Raw genomic sequence first — 20,221 nt, 5'->3', positions numbered from 1 at the left:
TAGATAAAATGATTACTTTCTAATAAATAGCAGTGACTTATTGCTTATTGCTATAAATAGTGGGAAATCCCAACATGCAATATTTTAATAAACCCCACCCATAAGAATATGGCATCATGTGACTAAAAATCTCAGGATGCATATCCCATTACTTCTGATCTAAAATAACTTTAGTTGCATAAACTAAAGGTTAGGGAGATACATGATTAAAAAGGGGGTTTGCTATTTTGGTACGCCAGAGAGTGACTATCACACACAGATGGCCCCCACTTCAGGTCCCTCCACCCTCCTCCATGGAGACCTCACAGCCACCAAGTTACTGGCAGACAGGCAGAAAGCCTTCCCAAATCCCAGCATTTTCGATCATTGAAAGTTTAACAAGGCAGAGCAAAAAGCAGCTGTATAGATGCCAACACAACTAGCTAGGGAATTGCAGAAACACTACAGTTGGAAAGTGCTGTAGGAATCAGGCATCTGGATCTTGCTAGTGCTGAATATAGCTTCTACAGCAAAAGGTGTTGACATCACAGTTGGATGTCAGAAGACTCAAGTTCAACAATCACAAAAAGTGACCCAGATACAGCAATCAAATTACACTTGCTATGAAGGGTCACCGTGTAATGTCTTCACATCCAAAACGGGATACTGCAGCTCACATTTATATTTATATAAATTCCATTTTCAAAACAGAGAAATCAGGCAAATACAAATGGTGTAGAACTTCACAAGGGTAACCAGTTGCCAGAAGCTCCATTATAACTTTCACTTAAATTTTCATCTTACTGTTCTGTCTGCCAAATAGTTAGTAATGGAAGAAATGAAAGCTAAACAGTTTTAATTACCAGAACATTATCTTAGTTCAAAAAAGAGGCAAATTGATTACCTAGGCCACACTAAATACATAAAAGCTCTGAGGTGATAATATTTTCTTTCTTGTATTTTGTGTTTCTACTCATTCCTATTCATTCCTGGTTCTATATACACCAGGGGTGTCAAACTCCGGCCTGCAGGGTGTTTAGAACTGGCCCGTGGTGCCTCTGCCAGTGAAAACGGACCCCGGGCAGGCTGCATGTGGCTCTCCGGACTCTGTTTTCACTGGCAGAGGGCTGCAGAAGACTGTCACGGCCAAAACGAAGCCTTGATGGGGGACATCGGGGTGACATATCCCGCCCCCCCATGAGGTCAAACGCAATCCTGATGTAGCCCTCAATGAAATAGAGTTTGACACCCCTGATTTATACTTTAACACTATTTCTGATCAATCATCACTAAACATTCATTTTTCAAAATGTTCTATTCCACTTTTGCAGCCATATTATTTTACTATCTAAATATGTTTTCCATTCCTACCAGGGGTGCGTTCTACTTACCTTTACTACCGTTTTGCAACAGGAGTGAAGCGAGCGTAAGCGCACACTTCTGCACATGTGCAGATTGTCTATTATAACATATGGCCAGATGGGCAGAGCCTCCCGCCGCTTTTACTACCAGTTCGCAAGAACTGGACAGAACTGGGAGCAACCCACCATTGATTCCTACCCTGCTAAGTGAAATGCCACATATATACTCTATATACATGTGTGTGTATCAAAGGTGGGTTTCAGCAGGTTCTGACCAGTTCTGGAGAACTGGTAGCGGAAATTTTGAGTAGTTAGGAGAACCGGTAGTAAAAATTCTGACTGGCCCCGCCCCCATCTATTCTCTGCCTCCCGAGTCCCAAATGATCGGGAGGAAATGGAGATTTTACAGTATCCTTCCCCTGCCATGCACACCAAGCCACGCCCACCAAGCCATGCCACGCCCACCAAGCCATGCCATGCCCACCAAGCCATACTCACAAAACCAGTAGTAAAAAATTTTGAAACCCACCACTGGTGTGTATGTACACACACACACACACACACACACACACACACACACGTGTGTGTGTGTGTATATAAGTATATGTGGCATAATTACTGGAGGTACTAATAGCTAAAGCTCACTAATTTAGCTTCTTTTTTATTTCTTCTGTTATCTCATCTAAGGAAGACAGGAAAAACAAACCATTTCTATAACATTGCCAAGAAACGTGGCTGCAATCTCCAAGAATTGAACAACAGAATCAAATGTTTATTTACTTTTTACATGATATAAAATTACCCCCAGCACTGTTAATGTAAATGTAGCCATGTAGTCTGGATTTGTTTGTTTGTTTGTTTTTTGTATTACTGTCTTTCACCTACTAAGGCACCTGTGCATTTCACTTAAGGCTAGAGCTCATAACTGTCAGCCATATTTTATGTTTTCAAAAATGAAGAATCAACTATTCTTCATTCACCAGCTGTTAGGAGGCTTAATTGCAACTTGAGACCATTTCATCACTTGAGAAAATCTAATTGAAATATATGAAGTTTACCTCCATATTTCATTTTAAGAGTGCACAAGAGGCTCCATAACATTATTATTTTTTTGCTTAGTTTACCTTTTTCTTTTTTACTGAGAAGTTCTAGAAAACTCTAGAAAACCTTGCATGGTATTCATTGATATTAAGTTGAAAGATATTGTCCCAACATGGATTTTAAAAGAATCCAGGTTATGTTAAAACTACATAAAATTAAAAATGAAAAAACTTTACTGAATCACCCCATCACCACAATATTCTATTTTGATTGTTCTAAATACAATGCATGAAAAACAGTTAATTTTTTTTTAATGAATACATAAACTGATGCAAGCTCAACATACTAACACAATCGTTTTGTTATAGCTCATGAATTAAATGCGTCCATGGCACTAGACCAACACCAAGGACTCTATCCAAAACTCAACCCTAGTACAGAGCAAACATCTCGGCTGGGCACAAAACAGCCATCACAAAATAGCCACTCAGCAAGGCAGGGAGGGGTTACATGTGAAATCTCAAAGGCATTTCAAGATAGCAAGAAAGCAAGATACAACAATTCCATCTATCTGCTTTAGAAAGTACAGTACGATCTTCAGAAAAAGAATGAAAGGAAGTAATTTTCATTCACTCGTATAAATATTCAATATGAATGCAGAAGTCTTTTAATTTAAAGAATCAAAATTTTGCTTTTATCACAGGCAATACTGTGTAGGGTAACTTTCACAAGTAATGAAAGTTGAAGTTGGAACCTCTTCCTGTCCTAGAAGGCATAAACAATCAGCCTAGCAATAGGCACCTTTTATCATATCTGGTGGGAATGCCCAAAAACCAGAGACTTTTGGCATCGGATAAAGCAATGGCTGGAGGAAATGCTAATGCAAAATATAGAATTAAAGCCAGTGGCAGTTTAGAAGCAAAAAGAGGGGGTGTTCCTTGGAACCCTGACAGCCAGAACTTTTCTTACTAGGTATTACAATAGATAGATACAATAAAGAAACAATATACTTAATATATGTAACAATATACGTTACATATTCTAACGGCAGCAAGATTGGCCTTTGCACAAAACTGGAAAAATAAAGAAACCCCCTCAGAAGAAAAAGTAGTAGTAGCTAAGATATTAACTTGTACTGAAATGGACAGGTTGACGTTGGAACTCAAAGATAAGAGCGAAACAGAATACTACGAAATCTGGAATAAATTATACTACTGGTTGGAGAGGAGGAAGATTGCCGGGATAAAGGATTACTGATGAATTGAAAGTTCAGAAATTTATATGTTAGTTTCTTGAAAGAGATAGGAATGAAATTGTTATGGATAATAAGTTCTATAGACATAAGAATTGTCGTGTTTGAATTGTGAAACAAGATATATATTCGTATAACATAAAGGAATTGTATTAGTTGTAAGGTAAAATGTGACAGAAATGTCTAAAACGAAAATGTCAAACTATGTCCAATATTTTTAATTATATTATTAATAAAAAACTTTTTAAATTTTTTTAAAAAAACAATCAGCCTAGCAAGATGCCAAACAAACTGTTGAATCTTGTTAGGTTATCATCATGGTATTGACATCAACCAGACTTGGTAATCTCACTCCAACAACACAGACCTATTTTGCTCTAACTGCCCATGTTGGACAGCAATGATTGTGTTATTTTGGAGGCCGGTTATCTTCCTTTTAGCACATCTTGTCTTAATTGCCCAAAATGAGCACATGGCAACTGCTGTTCTCTAACAGCTAAGAAAAGTTGAACCACCAATTTAAGTTTGCAGAGGAATGCAAAGACTGATTAGGTTTTTTTTCTGAATTTTTAGCTAATGTGGTTTGGTTTGGTATTAGCATGATGTATGAAGCCAGCCACTTCGTTAACAAACCATGGTTGAAAAAAGCAGAGTTTAGCACATAAGGGCTTAGCCAGAAATATTTCACAAGAAGAGTCCTCCACTCCTCTGCTCGTAACAAAATACCCTATGCCATCAGACTTGAAATTCTGAGTTTAGAAAATTTAGAAAATTTAGAACTACACTGCCTTCGGTATGACCTAAGCATAGCTCATAAAATCATCTGCTACAATGTCCTACCTGTCAGTGACTACTTCAGCTTCAACCACAACAATACACGAGCACACAATAGATACAAACTTAAAGTGAATCGCTCCAAACTCGATTGCAGAAAATATGACTTCAGTAACAGAGTGGTGGACAATGCCTGGAATGCACTACCAGACTCTGTGATCTCATCCCAAAACCCCCAAAATTTTAACCTTAGACTGTCTACTGTTGACCTCACCCCATTCCTAAGAGGTCTGGAAGGGGTGTGCATAAGAGCACCAGGGTGCCTACCATCCCTGGTCCTAATGTTCCCTTTAATTGTATTCATTTTATGTATTCAATTCATGCTTATATATATATTATCTAACATGTACAAGACAAAATAAAATAAATAAAACAAATAAATAAATAACATACCAGCTTCAGATTCTTAATGTGTTTAAAATACAAATCTATTTTTTTTAAAAAAGCAAGATATTTACTCTTACTTACACACCCTCTTTGAAAACTATAATGCCTGAAGCAACTAACAGCTGATAGCACATGAATGACAGCTTTAATGACTGTCCTCTGTTCTTCCTGAATTTGTCATCGGTCTGTCTTCTATAAAATGGATGCTGCAGCAAAAATTTAAACATAATTCGAACAGAGATAGAAGACTGAATACTTTAAGGGAGCAGGTGTTATATCAGTACATGTCCTAGATCCATACGAAATCAGACTATAAAGATTATATAACAAAATAATGATTTCTTTAGGGTACATAAACTGGTGTGATCATGAAAAAAAAGAAAGGTTCTTATCACTTCATAATTAAGTTATTGGTCTTCTCAAAAAGCTCAGCTTTTTCCCACTGGTAGAATAGAATAGAATAGAATAGAATAGAATAGAATAGAATAGAATAGAACAGAACAGAACAGAACAGAACAGAACAGAACAGAACAGAACAGAATAGAATAGAATTTTTAATTGGCCAAGTGTGATTGGACACACAAGGAATTTGTCTTGGTGCATATGCTCTCAGTTTACATAAAAGATACGTTCCTTCAACTCGCAAAATTCCAAACTTGCACTGTAGTTAGTGAGGGGAATAACAGAATAATGAGTTTGTGGTAAAATACCTTGTCCCCCACCCTTTCGATGTATAGCAATTACACATCATTTGTAGTAAAATTATTATCTGGAGAGGCCCCTGAACTACAGTACAGCTTTTGAATGAATTTCCCTGTTGTAATAACGAAGACCCTTCAAACTAAGCCATTCAAAGGGGGGGGGGGGCGCAGAGTTACATGCAGGCAAGGCATTCCATTGAACACATCTCCTTTTAGAGCAAAACTTCCTTGATTTTTTCTAGCTTTAAGGACTCCCTCCTCTTTCTGCTCCCACTTCATTGCTAATCCCCTTCATCTTCTATAGTGCAACTGTGGTCCGTTCTCTTCCCAATGCAAAAGCCATCTGCAGATGGAATTCTGTCGCCGTCCAGATTTCAACCAATGCAGCATTCCAACAATCATCACAGCATTCTTGGTTTTTCTAAGATGTAAACAAGATTCCGACTTTACAGTTCAGAGATAAAAATTGCATAGGGCAGTGTTTCAGTCTGCATCAAAAATCTGTCAAAAAATTATCCACAGTTCTGACTGCAGAACTGGTTTGGGTAAGCAACTTCACCAGGTCCAGATTAATTTGGAAGCTTCCCATCAGAATACAAGCCAGAAATATTTCTTCTGTCATTAAGGACAGATAAAGACTATATCGTAGTTTCCTAATGAAGCCAAAATTTCACAATCCAATATAAAATGCCAACTGTACTCACATTCACTCCCCACTGGTTGAGGGAGGAACCCATAAACATAAACCAATGACTGAGTGTATGATTTGCAGAAATTCAAACTCTGAATTTCTAGGTACAACAGGAGAAATTATTGGATTCGCTTTAGATGGGCTCACTGTGTGAGAGAACTTCCTGTGTATTCTTATCAATGCTCATAAAATATTTTTGTTCACTACAGAATCCCATTACAGAGAGATCTTGCTTACTGACCTCCTCATTTAGCAACCATTTGAAGATACGACATGACTGAGGAAGTAATTATATAGCCATTCCTTGCATTTATGATCTGTCTGGCATCCCCATATTCACGTGATTGACATTTGGGCACTTTGTAAAGAGGAGGGATTTATGATGCCTCATTTAACAATGAAAGTGAATCACTTAACGACTGCAGTGGGAGGGACATCGTAAGTCTGTCACAGTCATATGTTTCACTTAGTGATGGTGATAATGGAGTTGCTGATCCCAATTGTGATCACTAAGCAAGGACTACCTTTATTCTATTCTATTTATTCTATCTTATTACCTGTACCTGTGATGGCGAACCTATGGCATGCGGTACCACAAGTGGCACGCGGAGCCATATCGGTGGGCACGTGAGCGTTGCCCTAGTTCAGCTCTGGCACGCATGTATGTGCTGGTCAGCTGGGCCCACCGGAAGTCAGCAAACAGGCTACTTCCAGCCTCTGAGGGCCTCCGGAGGGGGTAGGGAAAGCTGCTTTTGCCCTCCCCAGGCTCCAAGAAAACTTCTGGAGCCTGGGGAGGGTGAAAAACGGGCCTACTGGGCCCACCGTGCCATCGCATGCCAAAAACAGGGAAAGTGCAGGGGTGTCGCGCGCACATGCACGTGGGGGTATGGCGTACTGAATTATGGGTGTGAGCACACGTGGGTGTGAGCCCCCCCCCCGTGCTCCTCCCGCTTTTGGCACACGAAGGCAAAAAGGTTAGCCATCACTGACCTATACTTAAAATTACCATCCAACATAACTAAGGAAGTAGTCAAATCAATTGATATCACACTATGCATGCTTTGGACCCAGTTGTGATGAAAACTGAACAGATTGTGTCAGTAAATAGGCTGTCATCTAAGGAGTTGTACTCGTGTGAATATACATTTACTACATGTCAAGAAGCAAAATCTTGTCCTTTTTGTTCCTGTCTTAACTGAGCATTTTCACAAGAGGGAAATCCTCTTTTTTTTCCTACTGAATTGGAAGTTAATCTTTAGATACAACTAGATTCAGGGAAACCCTCTCCCCGCATATATAAATCTACAATCTGATGTGGAGCCACTCTATTTCACCCTGTGGTTGTTGTAGAAGTGTCATATTTAGTAATTTCAGAAGGCAATTTTCTTCAATGAAACGGCTCTTCTTTCCAATTGTATTTGATTTCCATGTCTAAAGAACACGGTATTTCTGAAGCAGTTTTTTCTGTCTCAGTCATACCTGCTGTCTCGCCCAGTGCTTTTCAAAGACAAATAAAATACTTGACATTCAACGAATGGGAACTTAGTAGAAAGTAACAGCAGAGGAATGGATGATAGCTATCTGAGAGCAAATGTAATATATGCAACCTGAATGCCATAGAATTTTACAGGTACAGTAGATAGACTAAAAGAATAACCTATGGAGACTTTACAACCACACAGAAACATCAAAATTGGGGGGGGGGGGATCAGCCTCTGAAAATTATACGGTGCCCGTGTCAAGTACCTTCCTACACATGAAATGCATATTTTACTTTAATTAATGAATTTGTAAAATTTGTTCGTTCTTGATATATAGAAATTGTATTTTCTTCCCTCCCTTTCTCTGCAGATTTATCCCATGTAATTGAACAGACTTTGGGAACAGATAGGTAGGTATCTAGCATCACTCTTTCCTGTGCTGTTTTATTTTAGTTCTTCATTTAAAACAACATTTCTGGGTTATTCTGCAGCCAGCAAAGCTTCTCAATGTGACAGTTTAATTTAAAGCAATTTTGAAATTTTTTTTTTAAAAATACATGCACAGCAGCATTAAGAAAAAGTAAGGATAATTTTAAAACAAAAGGAACAATGAACACATTTTGTATCACAAAAATCCATAGAAAACCAGAATATTTTAAGATCTGCTTAAAAGTAAACAAAGAAAAATGACAAGCTAATTTACCCAAGGATATAAATTCTACAGTTGTGGGGGGGTGAGGTTGTGGAAATGGCAGCAGAAGGAAAATGCATCCCATGTTTCTCTTAACCAAGTTTATCTTTCTTACTACCAAAAAGAAATTTGGTTAATAGAAACCAAGAACATCAGCTAAAAGCAGTTTCCAATAGGAGGAAATAGCCTTTCAGATATTCTGGCCCAAGTCATTAGGTATCAGTTATAAACAAGTGGCTGATACAAGGTTATTTACAACTATAACAAACTCCGACCACCAGAAAATAGAAGGCAGGAGTATTAGGTATGTTCGACATATGGTATATATGATAAAATAACAACAGCAATAACACTAAGAGATATCAGAGAGAATTAAAGCTAATATTTTACATTTTCCGATGCTTTTAAAAGTGTTAGAATACTTTCACAGGCAACTTCTGGACTGTTGCAGTTTACAGCTACTATATCTAGGCTAATATGTTCAAGGCAGCCACTAGATGGCAACAAAGAGTTTTTGCTATATCTCTGTTGCCATCTACTTGTCATCTTGATTTCTGCAGCCTAGATATGATACCACTAAATTTTCATTTTTCATTTCATTTCATTTTATTAGATTTCTATACCGCCCTACTCCCGAAGGACTCAGGGCGGTGCACAGCCAAACAATAAAAACACATACAATACAAAATTTAAAAAATAGAATAAAATCAAATTAAATAATTTTGGCCCTGACAAATTTAAAACCCCAAACTTTTAAAACCAATTTAAAATTGAATATATAAATACTAAAAGATATTTAAAATTTTTAAAAATCTTTTATAAAAGAGGGGGAAAATTAGGAAAATTAGGCCAAATGAAAGATCTCTTAAACACATATAATAAATGTCACATGATTATTGTACTAAGCACATTAATAGTGTAGTTTTCTGCAATTTCTCCACAATCAGTTTAACAAATTGTTCATGATTAAGCTCACAATCACTGTCACATTTTCAAGAAGAAGAAGAAATTTATTAAGTTGTTTTTCTTTCTATTTTTTTAGAATATGCAATATACATTAGCAAATTGCTCTTTTATTTAGCAGATCTTCTTTCCATATCATATTGATTAGTATTTGTACATGAATATTTAACATTTGACTTGCTGACAGAACTAAATCTGAACAGATATAATTATTCCAGTATTTTTATCTTGCCTTTCTAATAGTCATCACAAAAACAATTGGATATTACTGGGACCAAATCACAAATAAATTTGCTTCCAATGATAATGGAAATCCTTAACAGATATTTTATAGGTTTACAGATCTGTCATTCTTCCTCCAACTTATCTCTCCAAGAAACTGCTTTAAATACAGCTACAACTTTAAGTCTGTTATCTAAAATTTACTATCAAACTAGCTTTTGGGATCTTTGTTTTTTTTTTCCTTTTGCTCAGAAGAAATTACAAGTAGTCCTCAATTTACAACCATTCATTTAGTGACCGGTTGAAGTTACAATAGTGCTGAAAAAATTGACTTAGAACTATCCCCACAGTCACATGATCAAAAATTTAGGTGCTTGGTAACCAGCATGTATTTGCAACAGAGGCAGCATCCCAGGGTTATATGATCAGCTGCCCAGCTGATTTCCAAGAAGCCAAGTCAATGGGGGAAGTTGAATTTGTTTAACAACCACATGATTCACTTAAAACCTATGGCAAAAGAGGTTGTAAAATTGGGTCTGGTTCATTTAACAACTGCCTTGCTTAGCAACATAAATTCTGGTGCCAATTGCGATCTTAAGTTGAGGACTGCTTCTACATATTTGAAAACTGAAATGCAAATATATTTTCCTTCTTTTCTACAATAAGCATTGCCCACACTGAAACAATGGCATTATGACTGCTTTTAGAGAAAAAAAGTAAAGCAAAAAAAGAAAGGGGAAAAAATCAATTACCATACATCAAAGGCACCACAAGTCCTATTGTCAAACATTTGAACTTAACACCAAGACTGTTTATTAGCTGAAATAAATAATCCTCCATTGCTTGAAGAAATATAAAGAACATAGGCAATGTTCCAACAACACATACACAAAACACAAAAGTGAGGTTTAATCCAAATATCAAACAATCCAAGACTCAACTGCCCAAAATCCATGCATACATCCATGACTACAATATGAACACTTTCAAATGCCTTTTTACTTGAGTTCCGAATAAGATCTTTTTTCTGCCAAAGCCATAAGCATAAACCAAGACTTACCAGATTGGAATTGGTGGCATTGGAATCGTCTTCTGGAAAGGGGATATAGATAGCTAAGGCCACACAATTGGCAAAAATAGTCAGTAAAATAATAATTTCAAATGGTCTGAGGAATGGAGTTAAGGAAGATAGTTGGTTTCTTAAATTGGAGCTTAAATTGTATATATAAGCTAATTACGCTGGAAGGAAAAAAAAAGTTAAAAAGGATTCTGTTTAAAGAAGACTGTTCTAATTCTTTGTATTTTGAAGAGAAACACCTGCCTTTAAAGTGCTTTTTCACCTTCCCAGCCAGATTTCTTCTTAATATGTCAAAAGCACAGTAGGCCAGTCGCGTGCCAGAATACACATAGATTCCTTAAGCTTTTTTTTCTTTTTGTCTTTAAGATGAAATTTATATAATTTCCATCTTTGCTCTGCTACTTTGAGCAAACGGCTTCCACTAAATCTCTTATCTCTAACTGCATTTGCAATACAATTTCATCCTCACATATCACTTCAGAAAAGCAACTTTTAGAACGCATCAGGGTGGTCTTTGACCTCTGGGGGCTGGGTGGGCGTGGCTGGGATAGGCATAGCTGGGGTGGGCATGGCCAGGGTGGGCGTGGCCAGGGTGTCCTGGCCAACTTGACATCACTGGTGTCCGGGGGCACCTGTGGTGGCCAAGTGCTAAGGCAGGACTTCCCTCAGATCCTCCCTCACTCTCATTATAATCTTCCTTCCTTCCTTCCTTCCTTCCTTCCTTCCTTCCTTCCTTCCTTCCTTCCTTCCTTCCTTTTCTTCTTTCCTTTCTCCTTTCTTCTTCCTTCCCTTTCCTTATTTTTCCTTCCTTGCTCTCTTCCCATCTTTTGTTCTTTTTCTTTGTCTTTCTCCTTTCTTGTCCTTTCTTGCATGCGCAAATGCAAAAGGGGAAACGTTTCTCTTTTTTTGTTTTGTTTTTAGTCTGTTTTGCTAGCTCTTTGCCAGCAAAAAGCTGTTTTTGCTGGCAGTGTTGCAGGAGGCCGTCGCGGCCAAAAAAGGGCCCGGGGGGGGGACCTGCACGCATCCCCCAAGTTCTGTTTTCGCTGGCAGAGGCACCGCGGATCGGTCCTTTGCTGTTTCCAGGGAGGGCCCATGGGCCAGATCTAAGCACCCCGTGGGCCGGATCCAGCCTGTGGGCCTTGAATTTGACACCCCTGCTTTTAGGGACTTTAAAGAATATAAGGATTTTAAAAAACAACTACATCTCAGAAGGGTTTACACAGGCAAGGTTACTTTAAAGGGCACTTTTAACCTATAAAAATATACCGTATTTTCCGGCGTATAAGACGACTTTTTAACACATGAAAATCTTCTCAAAAGTCGGGGGTCGTCTTATACGCCGGGTGTCGTTCTCCTGTAACCAGGCAGACCAGCCCGAAAGGCTCTAACGAGCCTTAAATGGCTCTGGCGATCCCAGCTCTGACCATCCCAGCTCTGACGATCCCAGCTGAGTTCCCTGCAACTCAGCTGGGATCGCCAGAAACCACGTAAAAGGAAAAAAGTTTTTTCCCTCTAACTCTGAGGATCCCAGCTCTGACGATCCCAGCTGAGTTCCCTGCAACTCAGCTGGGATCGCCAGAACCATGGCTCTGACGGTCCCAGCTCTGACGGTCGATCCCATCCCAGCTGAGTTCCCTGCAACTCAGCTGGGATGGCCAGAGCCATGTAAAAGGGAAAAAGTTTTCCCCCTCCAGCTTGCTTACCTCAGCTGCTAGTCGCAACGCTTGCCTTGCTTTGCTTGCCTGAATCTATTCAGGCAAGCAAGCAACTCCCTGCCTGCAATCAAACAAGGAGGGAGTTGTGGACTTCAACTCCCAGAATTCCTCAGCCAGCAAAGTAAAGCTGGCTGAGGAATTCTGGGAGTTGAAGTCTACAAGTCTTAAAGTTGCCAAGGTTGGAGACCCCTGTTCTATTGGGTAAGTTTTTTTCCCCTTTGGGAGCTTTAAAAAAAATAGTCAATTGGGGTTTTTTTAGTTGTTCTTTTTTAGACCTAGCCATTTAAAGTTTAGGAAGTTTTAAATTTAGCTTTCATATAAAAATAAAAATAAAATAAAATAAAATAATATTTGTGCAGCTTTCTGAGATTTAGTGTGTTTCTGTAGTGTTTCACTCCAACTACACAAACACACAAAATCTCACAAAGCTGTATGTGGAATTTGGTGTGTGTAAAGTGTGAAAGTTGGTTTTTTGGACTTTTTGTGGCTGTGTGAGGTTCCTGCTTGTTGCAGGGGCCATTTTGGGTCTAGCACAGCTGCTTTTACATTGTAGGTGAGCCAGTTGATGTTTTTTAATTTTTATTTGGTGTGCATTGGAAGAGGGGCAGTCTTATATGGCGAGTATAGCCCAAACCCTATATTTTAACAGGAAAAGTTGGGGGTCGTCTTATACGCCCAGTCGTCTTATACACCGGAAAATACGGTAGATTTAGTTAGACTGCATGTCCTGTATTCTGGAATTAAATAGGTTTTTGACCTTATTCTATGTTGTAGATCTGCTCTACTCTGTTTTTCCCTTTTGGTTGAATTTGTATGCGTGATGTTAGGGAAAAGCAAGATATAGCAATGTGTCCCTAAAATATTTTTCTTTGACCCATTTGCTTTTTTGGTAGTTCATAACAGAATATCTGCATTTAAGAGGAAAACTGGCCTAACTCTCAAAATTTGATTTTGGTTTCCCCTTTCCAAATCTGTACCGTTTTTTTTCTGTAGTTCTGTATAGTAGAGATGGATAAAACCAAAGAATCCAGCACTGCAGAAGTTCAAATATAACTTTCTTCCCTATAGCATTGTGTTTTTAACACTTTAAGGTCAAATGCACGGATATAAATTGTAGTATGGCACTTTCTGGGAACAGAGCTATATAAAGACAACATCATGTAGAAAACAATATATCAAAGCAGGAACCTACACAGATCTGGAAATGACAGTCGTTAGATGGATTCAAATACAGTACTTGATGCAGAGGTTCAAAACAAGGATGATTTGATCAATTCTCCAAACAGAATTGATTATTGAATCTAATTACATGGTTCTGCATCAATTCAAACAAGTTGAATGTTCCTGTAAATGCCCAGAGCTCATTCAACAATTCAGTTTTAAGCTGAGTGGACCTGGACCATTTTCCAAATTAATTTAAATCAAACTGGATTACTTTTCTGAATCAGACTGATGAATTCTTATAGAATGGAGTAGCATATGTGCCCAAGAAATCAACCTATTTATTTACCATAGAGCATATGCAAAGTAAATAGGCTCCTTGCATAGGACTGTGCCACTTTTGCAAGTTAAAGACTGAAATATGGAACTTCTGAACTAGAGAAAGCAAGCAATTAACATCTGGTTCCAGCGATGCATTTTGCTCCAGTTCTTTTAGATAGCTCGTAATTTTACATTGACCTGCATAATGACTTAACCATTCAAAATCTCTGTTCAACTATTTCCCTTTTTTTTTTTTTATTAAAATAGATTATAATGCTTTTAAATTTCTCATAGGAACACATTTGAAAAGGTTTAAGTAGGGTTGGGTTGTTTTTTTTTAGGAAAAAGAAATATAAGTTAATGAATGTCCAAGAAATAATTACTATACTGAGGAATTTTACTATGTCTTGATTTGAGAGAGGCAGCGTTTTTATATAAAGCTCGTTTTTATCGTTTCATAATAGTTTTACATCTGTGACACTATTTCTGCATCTATATGAAGAAGTTGGAGAAACTAATGTACAGGGTTCTCAGAGGCATCTGGTTAGTCAATGTAGGCAGAAGGCATTAGATTAAAGATTCATGAGTTCCATGACTTTATATCCCAAATTAGTGGCAAAATACTGTTCAGAAATGCGCAAGCTGAGCATGATGACAGAGGCACACCATGTTTCTTCCTCCAAGGTCTGGTCGTCAGAAGCACTGGGAGATTGTTCCTTTCCTAAAATGATGGTCATCTGCAGCCTTCCAGATGGGCTGGGATTACAATAACATGGTTATTGAATCCTGAAAGTTTTGCCACAACAAATCTGGAAGGCAGGAGGTCAGGGAAAGCTATCGAATAATGTTACACACCATGTATAAATGAATGTATAATATTGTTATATATACAGGTAGTCCTTGACTTATGACCACAATTGAACCCAAAATTTGTGTTGCTAAGTGAGATGTTTGTTAAGGGATTTTTCGCCCCATTTTACAACTTTCCTTGTTAAGTGAATCGCTGCAGTGATTCAATTAGTAACATGGTTGTTAAGTGAATCTGGCTTCTCCGTGGACTTTGACAGTCAGATGGTCCCAAAAGGTGATCCCATGACTCCAGGACACTGCAATCGTCATAAATGTGAGTCAGTTTACAAGCATGATCACGTGACCATGGGGATGCTGCAACGGTCATAAGTGTGAAAAATGGTCATAAAAGTGCCCAGAGTCACTTCCAGTGAGATGAAGGTTATATAAATTTCATTAATAAATACATAGATTTCAATATAATCACCAAATGGATTCTATTTGTCAGCAATTAATGATTGATTTACAACTATTCATTTAGCGACTGTTTGAGGTTACAACAGTACTGATAAAGGTGACTTAGGACCAGTCCTTGCACTTATGACCGTTGTAGCAGCCCCACTTACATGATCAAAATTCAAGTTCTTTGCAACCAGCATGTATTTACGACGGTTGCAGTGTCCTGGGGGGACGGGGGGGTGGTCACATGACTTCCATTCACGACTTTTCCAGCCAGCTTCTGACAAGCAAAATCAAAGGAGGGGAAATTAGATTTGCTTAAATGACTATGTGATTCACTTAACTGCAGTGATCTGCTTAACAACGGTGGCAAAACAAGGTCGTAAAATTGGGCATGACTCACTTAACTGGCTTGCTTAGCAACAGAAATTCTGATCCCAGTTATGGCCACAAATCAAGGACTACCTGTAAATATGTAATCTGGCAAAGGTTCCCATTTCTGAGACGCTGGGAGGATTTCAGCTGTTTCTGTGCTGCGTTTTTCCAAAAGAATATTCATCTGCAGAGACCGACTTAAGCGTAGTGTTCAACCATTTCCAGATCTCATCCCTGTACTCTCTGATTTTGCAACACATCCATCCGTTCAGCCAGCAAATCTCTTCCATTTATCAGGCCTTCACTTGTGCGAACTGCCTAGAGATGCACAGTTACTCAGATGCTAGGCAAATAAACAAATATCAGCTTGGCCCCCTTAAGTTAGCCATCCATCATGGGATGCCAAATATGGAGCTTCTTTGTCCAGGAAAGTAAGATATAGAATTAATCCAGAAGATCAAACAATAGTAGAGGAAGAAAAGAAAGAAAAAGGAGACGCTGGAGGATATCTTTGAATTTTGTAGTGACAAGTCCATTTTTAAACTCTCCTAATACTGAAGGAAAATTGTTTTAAATACTCTGGTAAAATGGTGAGGTTTTCTATTTATTCCTTCTGGTTTGCTTAGAGGCATACGACTCATAAGAAATATAATTCCAGAGCCACCTACATTCTTGTATTTAAATCAGAATCTGGTTTAATTTTTTTAAAAAACAGATAAAGATCTGGATCAGATCTTCATTGGATCAACTGGGTCTTTGTAACAGAGTTTATTGTTCAGTTATAGATAAAAGTCAGGAAGAGCAGATTGTAAAGGATCACAGAAAATGTCTCTTGTTAGCTAGCACCTGGTCATCTCTTGTTTCCTTACCCAATCAAGACAGAAATAATACATTTGAAGATTAATTTTAATTTTGGGGTAACCTGTTGACTCTGTTTGTGTGTGGGACCCACAGATGTTGGGTTGATTCAATTATTAGATAAACAGATTTCCACAACAGGGATATTTGTTTATGTAATATAGTATTTTTGTTAAATATAGAGGGGGAAGTTTATAACTATTAGTGCACCCGTTATGCAAGGGGAGTGGGATATATTAGATTTTTTATGTATCTTTCAGCTTTCAGCTCAGGTGGATTTTTTCTTACGTTTAATGTTAGATGTAATTTTCTTATGTTTAATGTTAGATATTTGGTTTTGTTTTGTTTTTTGGTACACTTTTTTTTCTTTTGTTGTTAGTGTTGAATGTTTGTTAGTCTTTTTTTCTTTTCTTTGTTTTGTCTTTGGTGATAAAAGAATAAATAAACATGTTTTTAAAAAAAAAAATAAGACAGAAATAATATAGGACTCGAGTACAAAATGGTCAAGGAAACACTCCTGTATGGTGCCACAGTTTCCATTCGTCTATAAATAGCCATGTCTTGACCTCCATAAATCTGATTGAAACCAATCCCAGCCTATTCCATCTGATCTGCATCTCCTCCCTCTAATCTGCAGGCTTATTTACAATTCCCAATGAAAACTTATGCAAGCTGATGATTTGCCGGTTCCCACATGACTACACCAGAAAAGGATATTTCCATTCAACAATACTGATACATGCCCTCCGGATGGGATTTTTCAATGTTAAACACAGCAGTGCCCGGGGAGGACGTGTAGCGGTCGTGGTACCCTGTTTTTTCTGTTTCCCATACTGTTGCCGTTTCCTCTGTGTGGAGCTAACGGTGGATATGGTTGCATTGCCAGCAGCACCCATCAACTTCGCCTGCCTGGCAGCATCGATAGCAGCCTGCCAGGAGAGGGCTGCACCCGGAGTAGGGATATGCTCAGGTGCCAGCCCCGTTGCTGCATTAGCATTCATGTTGGCATGAGCCGGACGGGGACTCACATAGTTGGAACCTAGAAGTAAGAAAAAGAAGAGATTGAAGATAAAACTGAGAAAGACAACACAACCTGTGGCTTAAGTTATTCCACAATTATGTCCGGCCCAAATCCAAGAATGGTACATGGCAATTCTTCCAAGCCGAGTTCTTTATTATTACACACACACACACACACACACACACACACACACACACACACACACAATGTTGCCAGACTGAACACTTTAATATCTGCATCTACAATATACTCTGTGTACTATTAGGGAGGGGCTGTCTTCACCCTCTTTTTCTCACACAAAATATCTGGGCTGGGTTGCCTCTTACTCCACTGGAATGCACCCAGGGATGGGATGCTGGGGGTTTGCAGGGGTTCGGGAGAACCTCTAGCTAAGATTCTGTGCAGTTCATAGAACCCCCAAATCCCACTCCTGGCTGGCCCTGCCCACCCCACCCCGCCCCTCCCAGGAGTCCCCACACGGCCCGTTTTGGATGCAGGTAAGTGCAGGGCACGCGCAGAGGCTTGGGGAGGGTGAAAAATGGACCTACTGGAAGTTCGTAGGGCCTCCGGAGCCTGGGGAGGCCATTTTCATCCTCCCGGAGGCTCAAGAAAAGCCTCCGGAGCCCGGGGAGGGCAAAATGCCCCTCCCCCCACCATGGTGCAGGAGGCCAACTAGGCTACACCCACCATGGCCACACCTATCCAGCAACCGGGCAAAGAACCCCTTGCTAAAATTTTTGAAGCCCACCCCTGAATGCACCCCGTCCATCCTGGGGATCCATCTCCTCACAACATTCCCTCACAATTTTGCCAGAAGAACACAATAATTACGTTATTTCACAAGAACAAAAAATGAGGATATGCAAATTAGAATATTTTTAGAATATAATATACCAAATTCTTAGATTTTTAAATTTATTGTTGTTCTTAGCCGGATGAATTCGCAGGGGGAACACTTATGATTTTCTGCCTCAAATGACCCAATCACTTGTCTGATTTGGGCAAAGTGTATAATCTTAATTTCGGACAGATGTTCACCATTTGCTGGTCCTCATGAGACAAACAACACGGCTTTGCTCATGTCTGAGTCAACCACTATTCTATGCATCTTTATGGGTTTTTATTCAGTTTGCAGCAGTAGCTTCGAAGATTTGTAGCTCCAGAACTTAATTTGTCACCCTGAGTCTTTTGTAATAAAAATGCTAGTGCTCAAAATGTCTACTTGACAGTCTAGGAAAAAGAGCCCAGATGTTGTAACAATCTGTCTCAATACTCCAGTTTCTACATTACACGTTAAAAAGTAAAATTTTGGCTGAAATGATGTAACATTATTCCTACTGGAATGACAATGGAAAGAAAAAAAAAATTAAGTGGCAAGAAAACAAACCTGTGAAACTGGACATGCAGTGAAAGTTGACAGGACATTTCATTGCACTTTAATCACATAACTTGGCATAAGCCACTTTTGGAGGGTTGTTTTTTTTTCCCCACAGCCTTTCATAACGATTCTGGGATTACACAAAGTAACTAAAAAGTAATCCAAATTACTTCTTTTGGAATGTATTTCCCCTCCCCCCTTTTCCAGTTTAATTTGCAACCTGGTATTTTCCGCTGATGTTTAATTTTCTGGCGTTAGTGAGGCTAAAGAAGATTGTGTAAAGGAATTAGGTTATGTTTAGCTTAATAAAGAGAAGTCTGAGAGAAGACATGATTGCAGTCTTCCAATACTTGAAAGGCTGCCAGAAGGAAGTGGGCATCAATTTATTCTCCATTACACCTGAGGGTAGGCGGAAGCTTGTCAGAGGAAAAATCCAACCTGTAAATAAGGAGGAATTTCCTGATAATAAGAACTATTAACCAGTTAAATAGCTCGCCTCCTGGAGTTGTGGGTACTCCATCACTGGATTCCCACCTTGGGCAGGGGTCTAGATTAGAAGATCTCTAAGGTCCATCCAGCCCTATGACTCTATGATCTCCCATGCAAATTATTAACCCACATGCTTAGCTTTTTGAGATCAGCTAATCTTCCTCATCTGGTAACTGGAAAAGAATCAAAATAATTAATTTGCTTGTTTAGGAAGGTAAGCCGATAAACCAAGATTGAAGAAAAACAAGATAAATTTACTATTAATTGTAACTATAATTTGACTTATTATAGAGTACAGTGCTCCAAAGTACAGAGAATTCGTAACTAAATACATATGTAATTATATGTCCAAATAAAATGATGTCTGTTTATTTCCAATTCTTGGTGCAATTCAAAATGTTGATTATCACATTTAAAATGGAGTGGGACAAGATTATCCCCCCCTCCTCCCTCCATTCCCTTAAACATTGTTATCTAGGGGGACTAGAAAATGCATATATTCCATACTGGTTCCTGCCTTTTCCCCACTGATATCCCTATGCCACCATTTTCCTAGGCTTCTGATAGGATTTAAAAAGCTGGATCTTCCCATTAGCATTGGAATAGGTTGAGGTTGGAGCCAAGTGATTGTGACTGTTGATGGTTAGAGCAAGGGTGTCAAACCAGAGATGAAATGCACTTATCTTCGCTACTAGTTCGGGAATGTGAGCGCACGCGCCTCTTCTGCGCATTGTTATTAAATTATTGTTGTTAAATTATCCATATACATAAGATGGGTGTCCATACAAAACTTTTAAATAAACAAACAAACTATAGTTTTCTAACCGGAATATTTAGATTTCTACCATGGGCATGAACATGATTTTATGGAAATCAATTACACAAACAATTTTTTTGTCCCTAAATTTGAAGATGGAAACGTACTAGTATATTGATCAAAGCATCTTTAATAAACATTCTGTTAGCCTTAATTG

At 38.6% G+C, this 20,221-nt stretch overlaps 2 protein-coding genes across 2 annotated transcripts in view; both read right to left on the bottom strand.

Moving 5' to 3' along the window:
• Nucleotides 1-10,763, bottom strand: part of CACNA1C (calcium voltage-gated channel subunit alpha1 C) — a 476,362-nt gene extending 465,599 nt beyond the window's left edge. Inside the window, 1 exon segment of the mRNA XM_070946686.1 lies at nt 10,664-10,763. The gene's annotated coding sequence lies outside the window, so the exon portion shown is untranslated.
• A 6,157-nt stretch (nt 10,764-16,920) lies between these two features.
• The window catches only part of LOC139319048 (voltage-dependent L-type calcium channel subunit alpha-1C-like), a 159,325-nt gene continuing 156,024 nt past the window's right edge, over nt 16,921-20,221 (bottom strand). Inside the window, exon 2 of the mRNA XM_070946688.1 lies at nt 16,921-17,398. Coding sequence (XP_070802789.1) covers nt 17,058-17,398 — 341 coding nt within the window. The 3' untranslated portion in view covers nt 16,921-17,057. The remainder of the gene's footprint in view (nt 17,399-20,221) is intronic.

The sequence above is a fragment of the Pituophis catenifer genome, unplaced genomic scaffold (assembly GCF_029215685.1).
Source record: "Pituophis catenifer annectens isolate HBS135680 unplaced genomic scaffold, rPitCat1.0.hap2 SCAF_7, whole genome shotgun sequence".
NCBI lineage: Eukaryota > Metazoa > Chordata > Lepidosauria > Squamata > Colubridae > Pituophis > Pituophis catenifer.
The sequence above is the reverse complement of the archived record's forward strand: the minus strand, read 5'-3'. Positions and strand labels throughout refer to the sequence as shown.